At 49.7% G+C, this 21,428-nt stretch overlaps 1 protein-coding gene across 2 annotated transcripts in view; it reads right to left on the bottom strand.

Annotated features, from left to right (window-relative positions):
- mgat4b (alpha-1,3-mannosyl-glycoprotein 4-beta-N-acetylglucosaminyltransferase B) overlaps nucleotides 1-15,841 on the bottom strand; it is a 76,997-nt gene extending 61,156 nt beyond the window's left edge. The window contains exon 1 of one of the 2 annotated variants that reach the window (XM_036548753.1): nucleotides 15,432-15,841. In XM_036548753.1, the coding sequence (XP_036404646.1) occupies nucleotides 15,432-15,528 (97 nt within the window). In that variant the 5' untranslated portion in view covers nucleotides 15,529-15,841. The remainder of the gene's footprint in view (nucleotides 1-15,431) is intronic. The other variant, XM_036548752.1, reaches the window with a different exon arrangement.
- Nucleotides 15,842-21,428: the final 5,587 nt, after the last annotated feature.

The following is a 21,428-nucleotide window of genomic DNA, read 5'->3' as shown; positions in this document are numbered from 1 at the left end:
TGCACAGGTCGTGCAGGGTGCCACGCAGTGTCAATATTTAAAGGTTTTTGGGCTGCATGTGGAGGCAGCCTGGGGCTGAAGTGCTGCTCTGTTTGAGCTCGCCTGGTTATGAATCCACGTGCATAACGACACCTTTATTCATAAACATCACTCAACAAAGACATAAATCCACACAGTTCATATTACCAGCAAATATGCACAGTGACGCAATGAAAATACACTGCCTTTGAATGAGGTCTTTTTTCAGATTCGCGCGTAAGTACCTCGCTCATATTCCTTTCTTTATTATCGGTAAACTGACCATTCCTGTAGCTGCATTCCCATTATGACCATATACGCTCCAGCCACACTGATGTACTCAAATCACTGAAGTTAGAACCACACAGATATAATTCTACCCCAACACTAAAGGACAAGAGATCAGGGGAAATGTGTGTGTGAGAGAGAAAGAGAGAGAGAGACCTCAGCACTGACACAGGGAGAGACACAGGGAGAGACTGCGCTCAGCACTGACACAGGGAGAGACACAGGGAGAGACTGCGCTCAGCACTGACACAGGGAGAGACACAGGGAGAGACTGCGCTCAGCACTGACACAGGGAGAGACTGCGCTCAGCACTGACACAGGGAGAGACACAGGGAGAGACTGCGCTCAGCACTGACACAGGGAGAGACACAGGGAGAGACTGCGCTCAGCACTGACACAGGGAGAGACTGAGCTCAGCACTGACACAGGGAGAGACTGAGCTCAGCACTGACACAGGGAGAGACTGCGCTCAGCACTGACACAGGGAGAGACACAGGGAGAGACTGCGCTCAGCACTGACACAGGGAGCTGTGCTCAGAAGCTCCATTCTGTAAAGATATATCTTAACCCACCCACAGCAGCAGAGCACAGAGTCAGCTGAAGAAACCCACTACACAGCGGCCCCCCAAAAACAAAACACTCTGTGACCTCTCCGCCCCCTAACACACAGACACACAAACGAGCTATGTTAGCACGCTCAGCCCCCGCCTCTCGAGAGCAGAGTGTGGGTGTGTGAGGGGGAGTGTATACATTAGCACACAGCATTTGCTGAACAGATGTCCAGCGCGTGTGAGGTTCGGATCTCTGCTTGTCATGTTGTTTCCCTGTTCAGCTGGTTCTGGGAAACCCAGCTTCCAGCCCACAGCCCCGCACTGGGGCCGCGCGGGGCGAGGGGGGGTTACGCCAGGAAAGCTCTTACAAAAGCAGAGCCCTGGGACCAATCACAGGGCAAGCACAGAGCCCTGGGACCAATCACAGAGCAAGCACAGAGCCCTGGGACCAATCACAGAGCAGAAGCTAATGGTACAGGGTAACTATTCTGAGAGCTTCTGTCAGAAAGATCGTTAACAAAGAAAGATGGGCTTAACCTCTGTGGCCTCGTGGAGAGACTGTCAGAGAGAGAGAGGCGGTCGGAGCAGCACAGCACAGAGGACCATCTCCACCCTTTCAAACTCTCCTTTGATCAAAACCGCTCAGAATCGGTCAGCTCAACAGGACCACAGTGACCTCAGAGTGACACACGGTCAAACCGCAGAGATTACAGAGGCTCTGAGATGCAGCACAAGCGACACTCACCGTGAGTGACAGAGGCATGCCGAGTGTTAGACAGGTGCATCACAGGTGAGACATCCCAATGCACCATCACAAAAAAACACACTACAGGTCCTAACACTGTTGCAAGGTGCTACGCTGTTAGAGTGAGTTACGCTGTCAAAAGGGCGTCACGCTGTCAGAGGGTACTGCAGTGTCATGTTCCGTAACAGGGTGTAACCGTGTGTGAAGGTGTTACACTGTTAGTTACACTGTCTCAGACATTAAAAGCACAAGCATATCCTTCCTGGCTGACCGTGCAATGCTTTTAGCAGCGGAGTCTGGAGGGAGAGAGGCTGAGGCAGAGCGGAGCGTTACTGAGGGATGCTCACTGTGAGCAGGGCAGGAGATCACACCTCCAGCTGGGAGTGAGAGGAGGGCTCTGGAACAGTTCACCCTGAGTCTGAGAGAGGGGGCCTGTTAGCACAGAGTCTCCGCAGACTGCAGCTCAGCCTTTTTGCTTTTAACAGGATTAATACCCAGCACAGCTCCGCTGGAATAGGGCGGGAAACACGGCCACCAGGCTTAATAATCAAATGAGTGTTAACCTGAGTGTGTGAGCAGGAGGCTAGCGTGCGAGTGTCAGTCCCACAGCTGCCACACGACATGACTATCAAGCTAACGATGTCATTCTCATCTCATCTACAGCAGCAACATTAGCCAGCGCAGCTGCAGCTTGGCACCAGGTCTGCTGACTGTGTGAAGCGAGTCAGTTCAGTGGGTCGGACAGACGGCCTCCTGTGGGTGACCAAGCAGCCGGGGAGAGAGCGGCAAGCACAGGTAAGGAGGTAAGGAGGAGGAGAGAAAGAAGCGCACAGCACAGGAGAGAGGGACGAAGACAGACAGCTGTAAACGAGACAGAGAGACGGAGGGAGACAGCGAGACGGAGGGAGACAGAGAACTGAGGTTTTTGTTTTTTCATTTTCACTGTAAATGGAAGGGAAGACCTTATGCCTCAAAGTCAGACGATCATAATACATTCAGTTCCACTCCAGACCCAATCATCGCCAGGCTTTCAGTTCCACTGTGGACAACTGGACCACCGACACACTTGGCTCCCACAGAGCAGAGTCTGCCCTCTACCCCCAGAACCCTTCAAAGCAATCCTGTTTCTGCAGCTCAGGAAATACAGAGGAGCACAAAGACAGAGAGACGTTTCACATAAGCTCTTTATTTAACTGTCAAAATCGGTAAACAGCAAAAAAAGGGTCCTAAAATTAAAGACAACAAAGAAATCCCTACAGAGATAAAACCACAGAGAAATAAATGTTCCTCACACTCTCACACACACACACACTACTACATTATGAAAGATTCTTATACAAAAGGATCTTTAAACCAAATTTCAATCTAGCTTTCCACAGTTAAAAGAACTGACTGGAGAGAGAGAGAGGAGAGAGGGAGAGTGAGAGGGAGAGACATAGAGAGACAGAGAGTGAGGGAGAGTGCAAGAGAGAGAGGGAGAGAGAGAGAGAGAGCATGAAAGAGAGAGAGAGGCAGGCTGTGGGAGGTACAGTACCGGCCAGCATGGCTGCAGTCTGAGTTAGAGTGGGGTTACAGGTCGGGCACTGCGGTTTGTCAGAAATAAAAGCACTTAACCCTGCTGTGACCCCTGAGCAGAGAGACTTTGGCCCCTGCTGCCAGTCAACCCCCCCAGCCCCACCCCCAAGTGCATTTCGACACACTACCTCTGCTCTCTCATTCATCAAACCCATCACAAACAAGGCTGACACACAGAGCTTCCGGAAGGCTTACTGACGCACAGAGCTTCCAGAAGGCCTTACTGACACACAGAGCTTCCAGAAGGCTTACTGACACACAGAGCTTCCAGAAGGCCTTACTGACACACAGAGCTTCCGGAAGGCCTTACTGACACACAGAGCTTCCAGAAGGCCTTACTGACACACAGAGCTTCCAGAAGGCTTACTGACACACAGAGCTTCCAGAAGGCCTTACTGACACACAGAGCTTCCAGAAGGCTTACTGACACACAGAGCTTCCAGAAGGCCTTACTGACACACAGAGCTTCCAGAAGGCCTTACTGACACACAGAGCTTCCAGAAGGCTTACTGACACACAGAGCTTCCGGAAGGCTTACTGAAACACAGAGCTTCCGGAAGGCTTACTGACACACAGAGCTTCCGGAAGGCCTTACTGACGCACAGAGCTTCCGGAAGGCCTTACTGACGCACAGAGCTTCCGGAAGGCCTTACTGACGCACAGAGCTTCCGGAAGGCCTTTCCACAGCCAGCGGGGAGGCAGCTGGCCGAGGCCCGGCTGCGTCTTCCCGCATCGGCACAGCACTGCCCTCCTCACAGCAAAGCATGCTGTGTAATGCAACGTCACATTCGTGTAGCAGCACGAAGGCAGAGACAGACTGTCTGATACATGGCTGTATCTGAAATCATTTACACATGGAGGTGTACACACATCCCCACCACCCCAGCACTTCAGTGCTGATCCCTGTAAGAGCAGAGCTGTGTGGCTCTGATCCCTGTCCTCTCTGAGCTGTGTGGCTCTGATCCCTGTCCTCTCTGAGCTGTGTGGCTCTGATCCCTGTCCTCTCTGAGGTGTGTGGCTCTGATCCCTGTCCTCTCTGAGGTGTGTGGCTCTGATCTCTGTCCACTCTGAGGTGTGCGGCTCTGGTAGCTTCCACTCCAGTCTGCTGCAGGGCCCTGCCCTCACCATTCCTTCAAGTACTCCATCTGCTCCCTTTGCTAATTAATGTGACTAACTGCTCATTTAATCTGAACAATTACACAATTTCCACATCCAGATGTTTGCCACCAGTCACTCCCACCCTCTGCAAAGGCTCCTGGGATACCTCACTATGCTCGTCTCTCTCTCCTTCATTCTCCTCTCTCTGTCACAGGGATGTGCTCACAACTTTGCCCATGTGCCTCTCACATCTAAATGTGGCTGCCTTCAGGGAGGAAGAGGAAGAAGAGGAGAAAGAGGAAGAGGAGGAGGAGGAGAAGGAAGACTCTCAGCATGCATCTATCAGGTGTGATGCACTGCGCATGCAGTAGCGTAGCCTTTCGGCTCTCAGCGACACCGACAGGTAAACATACACTCGTGTCTGCACACAGGTAACATACACCTGGAAAGAGGCCAAAGACCTGCGAGCAGCTCAGAGAGGCAACCTGCTGAGACTCTGAGCCACTGTTCCTCATGTTCACTCAGACACACACACACACACACACACACACACACAGCTGACATCAGCCCAGACCAACCCCTGCCCTCCAGACACAGCCCTGAGTTGGCTGCCATGGTAACAGACAGTGCAGAGATGCCTAGCACCCACAGCCTCTCACAACGTGGGACAAGGACGGGCCAGTGGGGGGGCGGGGTCAGGAGGGCCAGGCCGGGAGGGGGCTCCTCAGGTGAACAGCAATGAATGAGACAACTTGTCTCAGCGGGAGATCCGGCCCCCTGTCCCAGGACCCAGGTGCACTTACACAAAGCAGCCGTTTAAAAGTGAGCATGTCTGAGAGGGTTTGGCAGCCAGCGCTAACCCCCAATCCCTTACCCCCTCCCTTCCCAGGGACGAAAGCCAGCCTGGGGCCGGCAGTCTCAGCCAATCACGACAGGGTTTCAGCTCTCGGCAGCCCCTCCCTGTCCACTCAGGACGCAGCACAGTCCACAGGGGTCACACTCATGGTGAAGCAATATGCTTCAGCCCCTCAACACACACACAGACGCAATTAGTCCAATCTGATTCACCAGAGCTATGCTATAAACACACACACTTCGTAACTATGGAGAGTGAGAACAGGTGTATCTATGGAGAGAGAGACCAGGTGTATCTATGGAGAGGGAGAGCTGGCGTAACTATGGAGAGAGAGCGGGCGTATCTATGGAGGGAGAGCGGGCGTGACTATGGAGGGAGGGAGGGAGAGTGGGTGACATATACAGCACACCATGAAGAGCACAGATATCCAGAAGGATTTAGGATGAACTGAAAAAGCAGATGCAGGAGTGTGAGAGCTACCCTGTCTGCCCCCCAGGGTGAAAACAGACACCCCCAGTGTCCCTACTCTGCTTATGAATGAGACAGGTAAGGATTCAAGTCTCAGAGTTTTTCCTGGCCTCCATTTTGGCTCTAGAGCGCACGCCCAGTGACAGGCAGTTGGCTCAGACACTCATGCTGTGACAGGCGATTATGCAGTCATTCATACCCACTGTTTTCAGAGCATCCATCTTGGCTCAACTGTTCCATGACAGGGGCAGACAGCAACATGACATGAATGGAAACAAAGGGCCGGGCGCTGGGGGGAGAGCAGGAGCCAGATCCCGGCGCAGTGACACAGACGACATGAATACCCCCCCCCGCACAGACACGGCTCGCATGTCAGGATCAGTCCACAGAAACAGAATCACTCAGCACCGCAACACCATTTCATCACCAAGCGAAGTGTGTGTGTGTGTGTGTGTGTGTGTCTGCATGCTTAACTTTGTATGAGTGTTTGTGTTTGTATGACTTTATATGAGAATGAGTGACTGTGTGTGTGTATATAAGGTTGTATGTGTGTGTATGTGTGCAATTCCTGTGAATTTGAGCTCACCAGTAGGCAAGATCTTCACACTGCCATTAAGAGACCATATGCACACGCACGCACACACACACGCACGCACACACACACGCACGCACACACGCACACACGCACGCACACACGCACGCACGCACACACACACACGTGCATGTGTTATCCTAACGTTCTGATCCACCATGCCGCATGGAGGGCACTTTGTGACAATCTCATCTGTAAAAATGCTCTAAAACAAATAAAATCTGATTGATTGACTGACTGACTGAAATGCTGCAGGGGCCACAGGGGCACTGACAGCCTCACCCTGCCCCCAGGCCACACCCTCAGCACGCACTGATTGGGAGACAGCCCCGGCGTGGCCGACCAATCCGCAGCTCCGTCAGGCCTCGAATGGGAGAGAGATGCGTTACATTCACTCTGCGAGGTATGGGGGGGGTTTAGAGCCCAAATCTCCAGGGCTGTGTGCAGGACACAGCTGAGCGCTGCAGGTCAGAGCCCCCCCTCCAAACCACCCCCCCACCCGCGTGGTGACCCACGCCTTCCCTCTGCAGAGCAGTATTACACAGAGCTCTGAGTCATCGGCCCAGACCCGTTCATGATCCTCATCACACCCCACTGTGTTCATGCAGAGATATCACACACAGCTCCGTCTCAGAGGGCCTTCAGTCCGGGTTCTGGGGTTCATGTTGGGTTCACAAAGCAGCGATCAGGCAGGGAGACGAAAGGCATCCAGACCGAGCTGATCTCAAACAGAGCCCAATCACCCGCGAACTGCGTCACAGGCCAGAGAGACACACAGACAGAGGGACAGACAGACAGACCTACTGCAGGAAGTGGCAGGATGAAGCTGAAACCCACAGAATGACTCAGAGACCCTCATGCACTGCAGAGCTCTCTGTGACACTACCTGCACGGCTACCTGCACACACACACATGAACACACACACACACACACACACACACACACACACACACACAAACACACACGCACGCACGCACGCACGCACACACGCACACACGAACACACGAACACACACACACACACACAAACACACAAACACACACACACACACACACACACACACACACACACACACACACACATGAACGCACACACACACACTTACGAACACGAACACACACACACAAACACACACACACGCACACACCTACGTGTTCACCCCTCTCCTGATCCAAGTTCAGCCCAGGTAGACGCCACCAGGTGCATCTTCCCATATTGATATGTACAGTTAGACAGCAGTTACATTAATAATCAATAAGAAGCAGCTGGCTGTCTGCATATTCTCAGTGTGCTTGCTGTGTGTGTGTGTGTGTGTGTGTGTGTGTGTGTATGGTGGAGGGGGGTTTTGGCTGCAGGCCAGCCTGTATAATAAGCAACAGAAACACAAGATGACATGAGGCACAACAACGCAAGCTAAATCTGGAAAGAGCCTGTTCCTGCCTCATCTGCGCATATCTCCCGCAGTGTCCAATCCCTTCCATGCACACCTCTGCGCATATCTCCCACAGTGTCCAATCCTTTCCATGCACACGTCTGCGCATATCTCCCACAGTGTCCTATCCTTTCCATGCACACCTCTGCGCATATCTCCCACAGTGTCCAATCCCTTCCATGCACACCTCTGCGCATATCTTCCACAGTGTCCTATCCTTTCCATGCACACCACTGCGCATATCTCTATATGCCCCACCTTTCTGCATGAGACGTGTTCAGGGCAGATAAGGCCTGTGAGAAAGCCACAGGCCACTTTTAAACTGAAGCGTTTCAGTAACCGCGACAGCGTCGTTAGTATCTGCGCAGAGGGTGAGAGGCGTCACACACCACAGGGCCAGTTCCGCTGCAGAGGCCAGTGAGAGCAGCAGGCCTTTAGTCAGTGATGTTTTCGCGCATATAAACCCTGCAGTCTGCTGCACGCTGGCGACACACAGCTCTAACATTGTTACGCCACTGCTTCAAGTTTCCCCCGTGGTGGAAGGACCTCGCTGCGCTCCAGCTGCGAATTATTCACAACGTGTGCTGCATCTTCTGAACGAACGCTCTGAGATGCCACCCGCACACTGTGAGGCTGCGACGCACCCTCACGACGCACCTCCCCCACTGTGCGCCTAACGAGAGGAAACGCTCAGACGGGCCCGCAGGGCAGGGGCGGGGCCTCATCCCTGTGTACGCAGCTCTCTGTTAAGTCACCAGGACACAGGTGTTATTTCCACATCATGTTTTACCTCCATGAGGAGAGTAAACTGTCAGAAAAGCATTGCTGCCAGCAGGGCTGGTAACAGCCTGCAGTAACAGCGCTCACATTACCAGCACACGGTAACAGCGCTCACATTACCAGCACACGGTAACAGCGCTCACATTACCAGCACACGGTAACAGCGCTCACATTACCAGCACAAGGTAACAGCGCTCACATTACCAGCACAAGGTAACAGCGCTCACATTACCAGCACACGGTAACAGCGCTCACATTACCAGCACACGGTAACAGCGCTCACATTACCAGCACACGGTAACAGCGCTCACATTACCAGCACAAGGTAACAGCGCTCACATTACCAGCACACGGTAACAGCGCTCACATTACCAGCACAAGGTAACAGCGCTCACATTACCAGCACACGGTAACAGCGCTCACATTACCAGCACACGGTAACAGCGCTCACATTACCAGCACACGGTAACAGCGCTCACATTACCAGCACACGGTAACAGCGCTCACATTACCAGCACACGGTAACAGCGCTCACATTACCAGCACACAGTAACAGCGCTCACATTACCAGCACACGGTAACAGCGCTCACATTACCAGCACACGGTAACAGCGCTATCATTCACTCCTGCTGCTGATCGTCTGTGGTGTTAACCTCTGTCCACTGGAGTTACACAGAGGTCTTACCTGGACTGCACCAGCTCCTAAATCAACAACAAAACATCTTCTGTTGTTTCAGCAGCTTATGAATGCCCCCACTGGAAGTGAAATGTGCAACATTTCCACTTTCCCCTAAAATGAACAAATACATAAGCAGAGATGTAGCATTGTGGGTGTTATGAATAATGACAAGCTGATGAAAGCAAGTCAGTGATGACACAGGAAAACCTGCAGAGACCCTGAGAAACTTTACAGGTAAGCTTGCAGGTGAACCCACCGAGACTCTGACAAACAGGTAAGCTTGCAGGTTGAACCCACAGAGACTCTAACAGTCTCTCTGCTGAAAGTTGGGAGGAAAGACAAACACCCAGGTCTCCATGCCAACAGCTCCCCCTGTGGCACACTACTGCATGCTGACAGCCTCTCCTTAACCCTATTACGGTCATTACCATGGTTACTGTTATGGTCATTACCATGGTTACCATTACGGTCATTTCCATGGTTACCGTTACAGTCACTAGCATAGTCATGGTTTGCTCCCTTTTTACGCAGTGCGCACTGAGTGGAGCATACACTGAGTGTGTATGGCCATGGCACGGCCCGGTCACGGCCCGTCTGCAGAGCGATCGGCTTCTGACCACGGCCGTGACACCAAAACCAGGGCAGAATGACCACAGGCGACTGCTGCAATAATCCAGGGCTCCCTGCACACCCTGGAACCAATCACATCCACCAGCAACAGCACAAACTGAACACAAACCCTTGCAACCACACAAACAAGCCACAGCAGCGGAGACAACCATGGAAAACAACCAATCACTGGAAACTGGGGTATCACAACCTCCCACAACCAGGCCAATCCAACACAACCTCCTGCAACCGGGCCAATCCAACACAACCTCCCGCAACCGGGCCAATCAACAAAACCACCCGCAACCGGCCCAATCAGACACAACCTCCCGCAACCGGGCCAATCCGACACAACCTCCCGCAACCAGGCCAATCCAACACAACCTCCAGCAACCGGGCCAATCCAACACAACCTCCAGCAACCGGGCCAATCAGACACAACCACCCGCAACCGGGCCAATCCAACACAACCTCCCGCAACCGGGCCAATCAACAAAACCACCCGCAACCGGCCCAATCAGACACAACCTCCCGCAACCGGGCCAATCCAACACAACCTCCCGCAACCGAGCCAATCAACAAAACCTCCCACAACCGGGCCAATCCAACACAACCTCCCACAACCGGGCAAATCCAACACAACCACCCGCAACCGGCCCAATCAGACACAACCTCCAGCAACCAGGCCAATCCGACACAACCACCTGCAACCGGCCCAATCAGACACAACCTCCAGCAACCGGGCCAATCCGACACAACCACCCGCAACCGGGCCAATCAACAAAACCACCCGCAACCGGCCCAATCAGACACAACCTCCAGCAACCGGGCCAATCTGACACAACCACCCGCAACCGGCCCAATCAGACACAACCTGCAACAACCGGGCCAATCCAACACAACCACCCACAACCGGGCCAATCAACAAAACCACCCGTAATCTGATCTTTGGGACTGCAGTGGTTTGCCTTAAATGAGGAGTGAACACTAAACACTCAGAATACCTGTCTGTTGGCACCTGTTGAACAAACACAAAGAAAACAACATGGGTGTATCAATTACAACTAACTCCATGCGTCTCTCCCCTCTCCGTGGCTCAGACAGCGGCACACAGCAGACTCCGCCCCCTGCTGAGGGTTCCGTGGTCTCCCTGGAGACCGGCCACTAGCCACAGACTCTGGCCTGTCAGCTTCTGTTTCCTCACCATCTCAGCCAAACTGGTTCAGCTGCAATCATTTAAAGAAGCACCCTGGAGACAGGAGACAGGTTACGGCCCTAAACCCAGCCCAAACCCAAAGCCTAAACCCCTTCCTTCAGCCCCCTGGTACAAATGTGTCTGTTTTTGAGTGGACCTGAGACCCCTGCCCAGCTTTCCTGTAAATCACATCAAAGCAGTCCTCTAAGAACACACCACACATAGGTGACCATGAATACTGGTTCTTCTTTAAAACAGGAACAAAAAAGTCATCATTGATTCTGCTGTCAGCTTTGTGTGTAATGTCAGGCTTTTTCTGGAAATTCTACTCCAAAGCTTCAGTGTCCGCCATGTTATTGACTCAGCCAGTCAGACAGCACTCTGCAGGCTATCACATTATCCCAGACAGAGTCAGGAAGTAGCCTGTCCTCCAGTTACAGCTTCCTAAAGAGCAGCATCTCCCTTCAAAATCTCCTGCACACACACACACACTCTCACTCATACACACAGACACACACATACACTCTCACACACATGCACACACACACATATACACACTCACTCATACGCACAGACACACACACTCTCACCAGGTCCCTTCGCCCCTCACTGGGCTCCCCTCCCAGTTCCCAAAAGCAGGGAACAGGATACCTGTGTCTCTGAGAGGGAGGGAGAGAACTGGAGCGTGAGTGGAGAGTGAGAGGACAATCCGGCTGTGATCCCAATCTCTCAGGCGGAGAATGAATGTCCCCTTTCACCCTCCACTTAGGATGGATAAAGACAAGCCTGAGACAGCTACCCTACACAAAATCTACTCAGTCCCACAGCAAAAGAGTAGTAAAACCAATTGAGAAAAGAAGAAAAACACTAAAAATAACCCAAGTCAGCAGATGCAGGGAGTCTCCCTACTGAGTGCTGATAATGAAAGCAGCTTCTCTGAGGACCTGACCCAACATGCAAGAGTTGCAAGATCCTCCACCAATTTGAAACAACGGCACATGCAAAGTACGAGCAGAGAGATCATAACAAAAACAACTCACTGTCTTTCCCCACTGCAGGAAGCCAACCCATGAGCTGGAAGAATCCAGCCATTCACAGAGAAAGCAAGGAAAAGAGGAGAGTTGAATTTCCCTTCCTGAGACCTGTGTGGATTGGCCTACAGCCACTGATGTGAACCTGAACCAGGGTTACTGGTCAAACCAGCGCATGCTGCTCTCAAACAGCTGCCAAGCCTGTGCCCCGAACCATGGAGGAGCGATAAAGCACTCCTCACAAGCACTCAGGTGTCAGCCTGGATTCATGTGTCCTCATGGGGAAGTGATGCATTTTTAAATGCACGAGACGGAAGATTCACATTACCAGAAGCAAACTTGAAAAATAATTCCAAACATGATCAAACAGGGTTCTCTCATGTTCATGACCTGCTGGGCTGCCAGCTGGTCTCTCTCTCCCTCTGGCTGGAGGAGGTGCGGAGCTGTGTACTGGTCTCTCCCTCTGGCTGGAGGAGGTGCGGAGCTGAGTACTGGTCTCTCCCTCTGGCTGGAAGAGGTACAGACCAACCGTGTTTTCCTTTCACAGATATGAGGCACACCTCACCCCTCTCCCAGCTTGCAAAGTGGGGGATAATTACATTACCAGATTGACAGGCAGATTAGGAGCCTGTCCTGGAAACCAGGAAGCTCATAATCTTTGCAGGAAGTTACATGGGGTCTTGACTACAGTGAGCCAGGTCCTCCGTTTCAAATCTTGTTGCAAAGGCAGCACCTCATATGGCACAGTGTCCCCGCTCCACATGCTGCGGGGCACCGTTGCGCTCTGAAAAGAAGCCGATGCCCCAAACTTCAGCACCACCCCCAGACAGGGCCTCTCAAGAGTCAGACAGCCGGGCGGAGAAAGCCAGCCAGGTGAGGATTACATCAACAGCAGAGAAACAGCATCAGCACAGCCCTGAGCTGACAGCATCCACACCCTGAGCGGGCTGCTTCAGGCACACAGCAGTGCAGCTCTGAATGCATATGTGCCACAGACCCTCAGTGCTGTGCACGTAACAACCTCCCCTCAGGACCCACTGCAGCCCCCTTCACAAAGCCATCGGACGAGAACCGTCACACAAGCACACAGCCCACCGGACACGACACGCCACACCAGGGTATTGACAGGAAATGTTGATGACGACGATGATGATGACGATGATGATGATGATAAAGTCAGTTGAACCCAAGCGTGCCCTTGAGGGCATTAGGAAATGTAGGAGGCAGAGGGATGCCATGAAAGCCCCTCCTTTTCTCCTGCTCACTTACTGCTATCCAGAAAGGTTTTTAAAATAAATCAGCTCCTGCCCACCTCTAACTTGGGATGTCCCTTCATCGCCAACATTGCCCTGGCCTTTTCTTACACACACTAACACCCCCCCCCCCCCCCCCCCCCACAAGTCCCCCAGTTCCAAAGAGTCAAAATAGCCTGGCTCCATGCCAGAACACCTCACGACGAGCAATCTGTCACTCCTGTGCAGCCGAAAGCAGAGACGCCTCATTTGCATTCTCCACTGAGGAGATCACAGGGCAGAAGAACGGTGGAGCCATCCCCAACAGAAGGTCTGTCAGAAAAACCCATTTCTGCACCAACCATCAGCAGCACAAACAGTCAGCTAATGGCTCACGGGCTGCTGCGTGTTCTGAGGGTGTCCCATTCAGTCCTCTCCAGGGCTGTAAAACACCGAACTCGATTACATTTCTGTACGATCGGAACAATCTGTCTCCGTAGACACACATTCTCCCCCTTCGTGTGAAAGCAGCAGTGAGCACTGTGCTCTCCCCTTTCCCTGCTGGAGGTCACGTTCCAGCACCTCTACCTGGCCAGGGTCATTCCAGGTAGAATGGCTGGCTGACTCTCCTGCCCACGGCACTCTGCTAGTCATATCTGTGGCTATGCGCCATGTGAAATACTGATAAAGGAAGTTCTGTTCCTGAGGATACACCGGACTCCTTATTAATCCTGCCATTAGTTAGCCAAACAATAAAGCCTGCACTCATAAGGTGTATTTATAGCAGTTAACAGAAACTACAGTCTGTCTCAGTCTCAAATATATCTGAACTTAGGCAGTTATATCTACTGCTCAGCTTAACAACGTAATAGGCAGTTTAACTGGACCTCCCTGTCCTTGCTCCTTGACGAGTATTATGCTCATGTCACCAAAAAGGTTGCTCTTTCAAATGCGATTTGATTGATAGATCGATAATTGACTTCATTCGTGTGCCCTGAGCGTTTGCCAAAGCGATGACTACAGCCGTATTCTCTCTTGAACGGGTTAGCGAGTAAAAGTTGTACAGCTGGCTAACAGTAATGGATTTTGTTGATATCAGGGCCTCACATTCGTGGAAAAGGGCGCAGACGGCGATAACATGTTATTGTCAGGACGATAACACTGTAAAAGTTCCGAGCGAATGGCAAACCGCTGCTCAACCAGAAGAGTTCTTTCACGAAATTGCGCTAGGGAAACTGCTTCAAGGGGGGGAAGCTTTTCTAGAAATAGGCTACTACAAGCGCGCATTTAATGACCTTACTAAACTACTAAAAAAGCAATGTAGAATATACGAACCTTAACTTCGCCCAGATTGTCACCTCAAAACAAAATGACAATACTGAACTTGTTTAATTTCGCACCAGGTGTCTACCGTTAAAGCTTTACTCTAAACAATTCAAACGTGAAATGCAACAGCCGACAAAGTGCAGTTTGGCGATCGCTTGTATTACTGTTGCCACATACAGCTGCGGAAAATTGTTCGGACTTTCCATCAGTCCAAAGCGGACCGCAGAACCAACTTAAGCAGGGTATCGTAAGCCACAGCCCGACTGAGATGTTCCGCGTTTTGAGTGAAATATATCTCCCTACAGATAACAATATGTAGTACATTAACAACTATGAATAAATGCTTGCACATGTTTTCTATTTGCAATGGTATATTCTGAAGAATAATCCGAATAAGCCTTGCGTGAGAAAAACCAACAGCCCCCCCCCCCCGGTTCGATGGCCTGATTGAAATAACTATCGTATTTCCCCACCACCCATCGGTCCTGCTTCCCTGATCCTGCCGATCCTAGCACAGCTTTTGGTGGTGTATCTGCCGACGGCAGCTAGCTGGCAAGTAAACTCCAAAGGTATAAAGCAAATGTTTCACGCTTCGTTTGGTCAAGGGATTAATGACTGCCTTTGTATTCTACAGCTGTCAATCCTGCTTAATATTTACTTGATATATACTTAAAATACTTATTTTTTGCGTCTTTGGACCTGGCTAGAAGGCTACCTGTTCGACACAGTAGGTACCACGACAAAAGGTAGCCGTGCCATACGCTTCTTCCTCCGCTTAATCAAATTCGTTGCATCACTGAAAACTGAAATACGCCATACTATAACAAACCCTTTCGAAGCAGTTTCCGCTTAGTTAAAATGGGGTGTGTAAATACAACATTTGTATGTTTGTGTTTTTCTAGCGATATCTTCCAAAATACACACGCCCCTCGCCCCGTATGGATGAAAGCTTACCTTTAGAATTGCTGAATGCGGTGTACCAAGAGAGCGATATGAATCCGCACAGACCGAACAACAAGACCGTTAGGAAGGTGCCATTTCGGAGCCTCATCTCCGGATCACCGGGATCATGTCCGAACCGAACGCGGGGCGGCTGTTGCGAGGTCCGTTTGCGTTTCGGCAGAGCTGCGGCGCGGGGAGCAGTTTTTGTTATTGTGCGTCGGTCATGCACACACACTCAGGCACCGTGGGTTTGGGGAGGGGAGCGCAAAAAGGGGGAAGGCTCTCACGGGCACGGACAGCCAGGAGCTCCTTAAAGAGAAAGACGCACGAATTAGCGCCAGTGGGCGTCTGAAACGCGCGATCCAGCGGCCCTACAGCTGCGTTTTCATAGGCGAGTCATTTCATTGACAGCAGTAGCCTGGCGTGCGGCTACGCAGCCATACGGCCGGACACCAGCAGCACAGAAACCACGGGCTCACTTTCACACGGAGGCGACAGGACAGGAATCAATCGGGCTCAGTTACGCGCTCTCTCGCAACAAGGCGCAGTGCTGCATTTTTTTCAGTCAGATAATTGTCATTGTAAGCTTACGACATATTTCAGTCCTAGAAATGACAAAAATGCGCACATATGGGGACTATGGTCATATTGAGCCACGCTAGTTTATGACAGGCCTTGCGAATATAGTCCGCCCCTTAATGTGCAGCTAAAATGAATCGTGTTATAATGTCAAACCTCGTGTTTTCAAATAATTATTTCGTCCAGGTCGACACAATACTACAGTCTCGAGAAGAGGCAGAAAACTCAGATTCGAACCGATAACGTTCCGGAACCGGTTTTTCCTGATTTATGAGGTTTTACTGTGGGTCACCTCCCAGCGGCCCATTCCTGTTTCCTCCCTGTAATTTACCCGCTGCTGCTGCCAGTGTGTAGGTAGCGTACATGTACCAGCAGGCACCTTTCAGTGTCGGCAGACTCCTGTGTGTCCATGTACGCCTCTTTGTAATCCCATTCAGGTGTAGGAAGAGGTAGCCTATGTATGCATATAAACCAAATTCGAGAGATTTAAGTATGGTGTGATCGTTTTCCTCAGAAAAATGTAACAGCTTTGAACAAGGGTTGACAATAATACGGTGAAACCATCGGCCACTTATTTAAATAAGTGATTTGACGTTTGGTAATATTAAAGAATTAGCCCCCTACATGTATCAATTACCACCGTGTTGTCTGTGTCCTTGGTATGATTATATGGGAAAGGTTAGGCTCCTTGTTTTCTAGCAGTTGTTTATCATAAATTAGATTAAAACTGTTGGATTGTTGCTTACACATGTAACTTGGAGAAACTAAATCTTCGATGCCATACTTATAGACGTGCAATTATTGTATCTACATGTATTTGATTAACAATGTTCACGCTGATAAGAGGCTAATTTTATACAACGAGAAACACAGGAATTTAAAAATGTGGAGCATATTGCTGTTTCAACAGGCCAGACGTCGGGACGTTTGATACCGAAATATTATAGTGAATTAAAATGGTTGTTTCAGCTGTCGCCAGTCGTCTGCACCCCATAAAAACTGGCGTTTTCTCCTTTTTAAATTTGCGTTCATTTTTATAGCCCATAAACCACCGCACCACGAGCTATACGTAGTCAAGCCTTTTGGGTGCTTATAAGACGACATCCAGTGGAGGGGTTAATCTTTTTTTAACCCCTCGAACGTTGAGTTCGTTGGAGAAAAGTCTTCAGGCCTGTCGTCTGAAAAGTGATCCCCATACCTAGGCGCCATTTGTCGGTGTTGAGTTACCTAACTTCTCGGGGAAATCGATCTCGAACACTTGGTCTCTGTGACTTGTCATACAGTATGGAACTGCGGTCATTTTAAATGCCTCATTGCTGGTTACACAATGCATAGAAGTCACCGCAAATGACAATCCACTTCTTCTTCGGTGGACCTTTACCAAGCGTGGAACTGCAAGAATTCTCATTAACTGAAAAAGCCACTGAAGGCAGATTAATGTCCACCAGACGGACACTCTGTCAGCTACACCCCGCCTCGGCTCTAAGATACGATCGCGGCAGCTGACGAACACAAGACGGAGACTCAGCCTCTTCAATCAGCAAAATGGATGAAATGATTCAATTCCAACTTTAATTCCACAGAAGTGAAATGTCATGTTCCCGTGACAGTTCCAGTACAGTTTCTCTCTAATTAACAGCATAAAACAAACGTATCTTTTAAATTATTTCACTGCGGTTGGTCATTTAAGAGACAGAATAACAGATTCTGAGTGCGTTTCCATTTTCCAGACATTTCAAATATACGCTTGCGTTCGTCGTATTTTTACACCCTTCTTTAACAGAAATCTTGCTGGTTTCTGAGAGCTTTGCAGAGTCATTCCTTCTTTGACCCCATAATCTGACAGCAATCACATTTCATCTCGTGACCCTATTAGATTTGTGAAATTCTTAAGTTGCTATTGATTTAGCCTAAGCTGCTCGGGAATGTGTAAATGTCGGTATTTATTAGTTAAGATCTGGACAAATTCTGATTTATGTTTGAAGTGTACTAGCTAAGAGTAGCCTATTGTAGCGCTATAGACACACAGTAAAAGCCCATGTTTCAAACACCGAATCTATCACGGCACCGCACACAGAGCGCGGTGCAGCGCTGAATTCAGCGCTTCCCTCGGCCGCGGTAACCTGATCCCGCAACCCAGGCTGCTGTTCGCCGAAGCCTGTCTCCCCCTGGAGGTTTGCGTGAGAGAGAAGAGCGCTACTTTAATTCGTGGTATCATGGTAACAGCACCTGAGACGTTTGCGGCGGAACTTGACCTTAGATGGCTGAGTACTTATGAATTATTAAAAGACAGCTGTAATACCTTAAAGCAGGGGTCGGCAACCCTAGTTCCACAGAGCAGAACGCGTTTCTGTTTTTTGTTCCACCCGAGCTCTTAATGATATAACAGGATCAATTAATACTGTAAATTAATGCGCCTGACCCCGTGTTTGCGGTGCTCAGCAATTCATCAGATACACGTGCTCACCTGATCCCATTATTCATTTAAGAGATCAGCCGGGGAAGACAGGCCCTCTCTGCCATCTCTGGCCAAAGCAACTGCTTTTCAGGGACCGGTCATCATCACGCCACGCACCTCTGATGCGCACCGGCAGATCGAAATGATAGATGTCAGGAAATGATCGATCTGGACGATTCTGCATGGAGAATCCTGGAAACTCACTGGGCATCCCTGAGCCAGGTGGAGGTGGGAGCTACAGGAAGCTGGTTCCACCACATGGGAGGCGAAACAGACAGAGTACAGAACCTGAAGCTGCAGCTACGAACTCGAAGGCCAGTCAGGTGCACTGAACCAGCAGAGTCAGAGACTGACCTACCAGTATACGCGGTCTGAAACCCGCACAGAGGCGGAGACTGACCTACCAGTATACGCGGTCTGAAACCCGAACAGAGACGGAGACTGAGGAAACAAATAGTGCTATTCAAAAATGAAAGGAAGCCACCCTGAACTAATTTAAAAGTCAGTCCTGCCGTCCGGGGTCTGTTTCTTTCTCTGTGCAGGCTCCGTGGGAGGGCTTGTTCGCATTGGGTGGAAGGATGTAAACTATCCGTCCTGAAAGATGCTAACATGCTAATTTGTCTTTACTAACTTGCAGACCGTCAGGAAGCCATTAGGCGGTTTTAAGTACCGCTTTGTAGACAGAAGTATAGTCCAATTTTCCCAGGTATTTCTAAAGGATAAATTCAAAGATCAGGCCACTAACTCTGCAAGTTTAAATAGCAGCCCAACAGAGATTGATATATGGTTTTACATATTTAAAAATAAGCACTGGAAAATTCTGTCACCCAGACATAATTATTTTGTCAGCGTTTTGTTATAAACGATAAAGATGGTTTATGGAGTAACAGTGCCGCCTAGTGTCGAAAATAATGGTGCCGCGGATACAGAAAAAAGAGGCAAGTAGAATCGAACACAGCTATCCCGAACACAGAATCCCACAGCTACCGCGAGTCTCAGGCACAGAGTCTAACTGTGAAAGATCATCCACATCAGATACTTCGCTTCAATACGTGCCAAAAAATTAAATTCAAATTTTATACTACAATAAGAGACTGGATCTGAATTTAAAGTATGCATGCGAGCGCATATTTTATTCCCATGAGACGTAATGATTAGTTAAATTATTCCAACAATACTGATATATAATCAGGCACTTATAGGCTACTCTCTTCTGGTATATTCTCAAAACAGTACATAACACAAAACACTGTATACAGTACTTTCTGTGTGTTGTTGTATTTTACATATATTATAATCATCGTTTGCTCGTTTCTAGAACTCTCGGGTGAGGTCTTGATTATTCGCGATGTATAAAAAGCAAAAATGATGTCAACTGGAAAACAAAAAAGCATCATATGACTCGAGTGAGTCACTATCAGGTGACGCAGCGCCACCCAGCGCGTGAGGGAGGGACATGCGGTACGTAGTCCTCTTCCAGCGCTACGGCATGACGTCAGTATTACATGTTATTGCAAAAGACAAATATAAAGCATGTGGCCTTTAGTAAGGTTGCGAATTCCTAAGGTTTTTTAAAACTAGATATATGTTAAATAAATTTTATCCATATTAAATAGCGAACTCTACAACATTTATTCATTTGTCTGACTTTTTTTTTAATTTACTTTCATGGTGCTATTGAGTTTAATATTTAATAACTTGAAATCACATGTGATATGTAAATGCATCAGAATTATATGCTGAATTGGAAGCCTTGGTAAGTAAATATGCTGAACTGGAAGCCTTGTAAAAGAAAAACAGAAAACAGCCAATATTCCACTCTTTAATAAGAGTGAAAAATGTCATCATACCATCAGTATGTTGAAAACTGGACTGTCTGTCGCTTGATGTTTGAGGCCTTTCAAACCTGCCAAAGACACTGAGACCAAACACTGTTTGTCAATGTAGCCATATTTTCCTGATGACAGAGCAAGTCGTAGGGTGGATTGAGGCATGGTGGACATACCCACCCCTATGGCAGATGGCATGGCCGGGCTCGAACCCGAGCTGTAGGTCTCAGTCCGCACTCTGAATAACTGTCTGACCAATCAGGGGCCCAGCGCTGCTTCTTTTTGGCCATGTTTCCTCTACCAGCTACACAGCATCAGAAATCTGACAGAACTCTTCAGCATGGCTTCCACAACCAACCTTCCTGTGAGACTCCCCACACTTCATTCCGAAACCGGGGGTGACCTGCAAAAAGGGCCAGGCTGACCTGTCCCCCTGCCCTGGTCCTCTCGGCATGGCCCCCACAGCCTGTAGAGAGGGCTCTCTGATCACACCTCACAACCACATTATGGCTATATTCAAATGTATTCTGACTGCTCTCCCTAAAAGCTCTGTAGTACCAGACTGGTATGAAAGAATTCAGTTAAAACTGTCACAGCAAGAGTCTGCCAAACAGGTGATAGCTACCAAGGGATTTTTGGTACCTAACAGCGTCGTTCAGTCCAAATCCTTAATCTTACGCATTAGCCTTTACTAAACCAAATCAGCATGGGCTGATCAGTGTTTGAACCCTTGGCTATAACCTGCGCGTGCTGTGGTAAGCCATGAGAACGGGAATAAAGGCCAAAATGCATACATCAGCTTCTATTCCACCATTGACCATTCTGAGAAAGCATCGCAGAAAGCCGCAAAAACGGGGCTCCGAAACCATCCCAAGGGCCAGCGCAATGAGATACACTGGGCAGACATTGCAGATGAGTGACAGGTTGACCTTCTGCCACGGGGATTATGGAGCACCTCTCAGAATCCCCTTTCCAAACACTTTACTCATTATGACACAGCATCCTCACTGTAACGTTACTGCCATCACCTGTAACTTTCAACATATCTCTGTACGTAAAGGTTACAAACTGAACGTTTTGCGACTTATTTCAAGAAACTAATTACATATGTGCATTGCAGATCTCAAGGAAAATCTGCTTGAT

Source organism: Megalops cyprinoides, chromosome 16 (genome assembly GCF_013368585.1).
Source record: "Megalops cyprinoides isolate fMegCyp1 chromosome 16, fMegCyp1.pri, whole genome shotgun sequence".
In the NCBI taxonomy this organism is placed as follows: domain Eukaryota; kingdom Metazoa; phylum Chordata; class Actinopteri; order Elopiformes; family Megalopidae; genus Megalops; species Megalops cyprinoides.
Note: the sequence above shows the minus strand (reverse complement) of the source record. Positions and strands in the feature narration are given on the sequence as shown.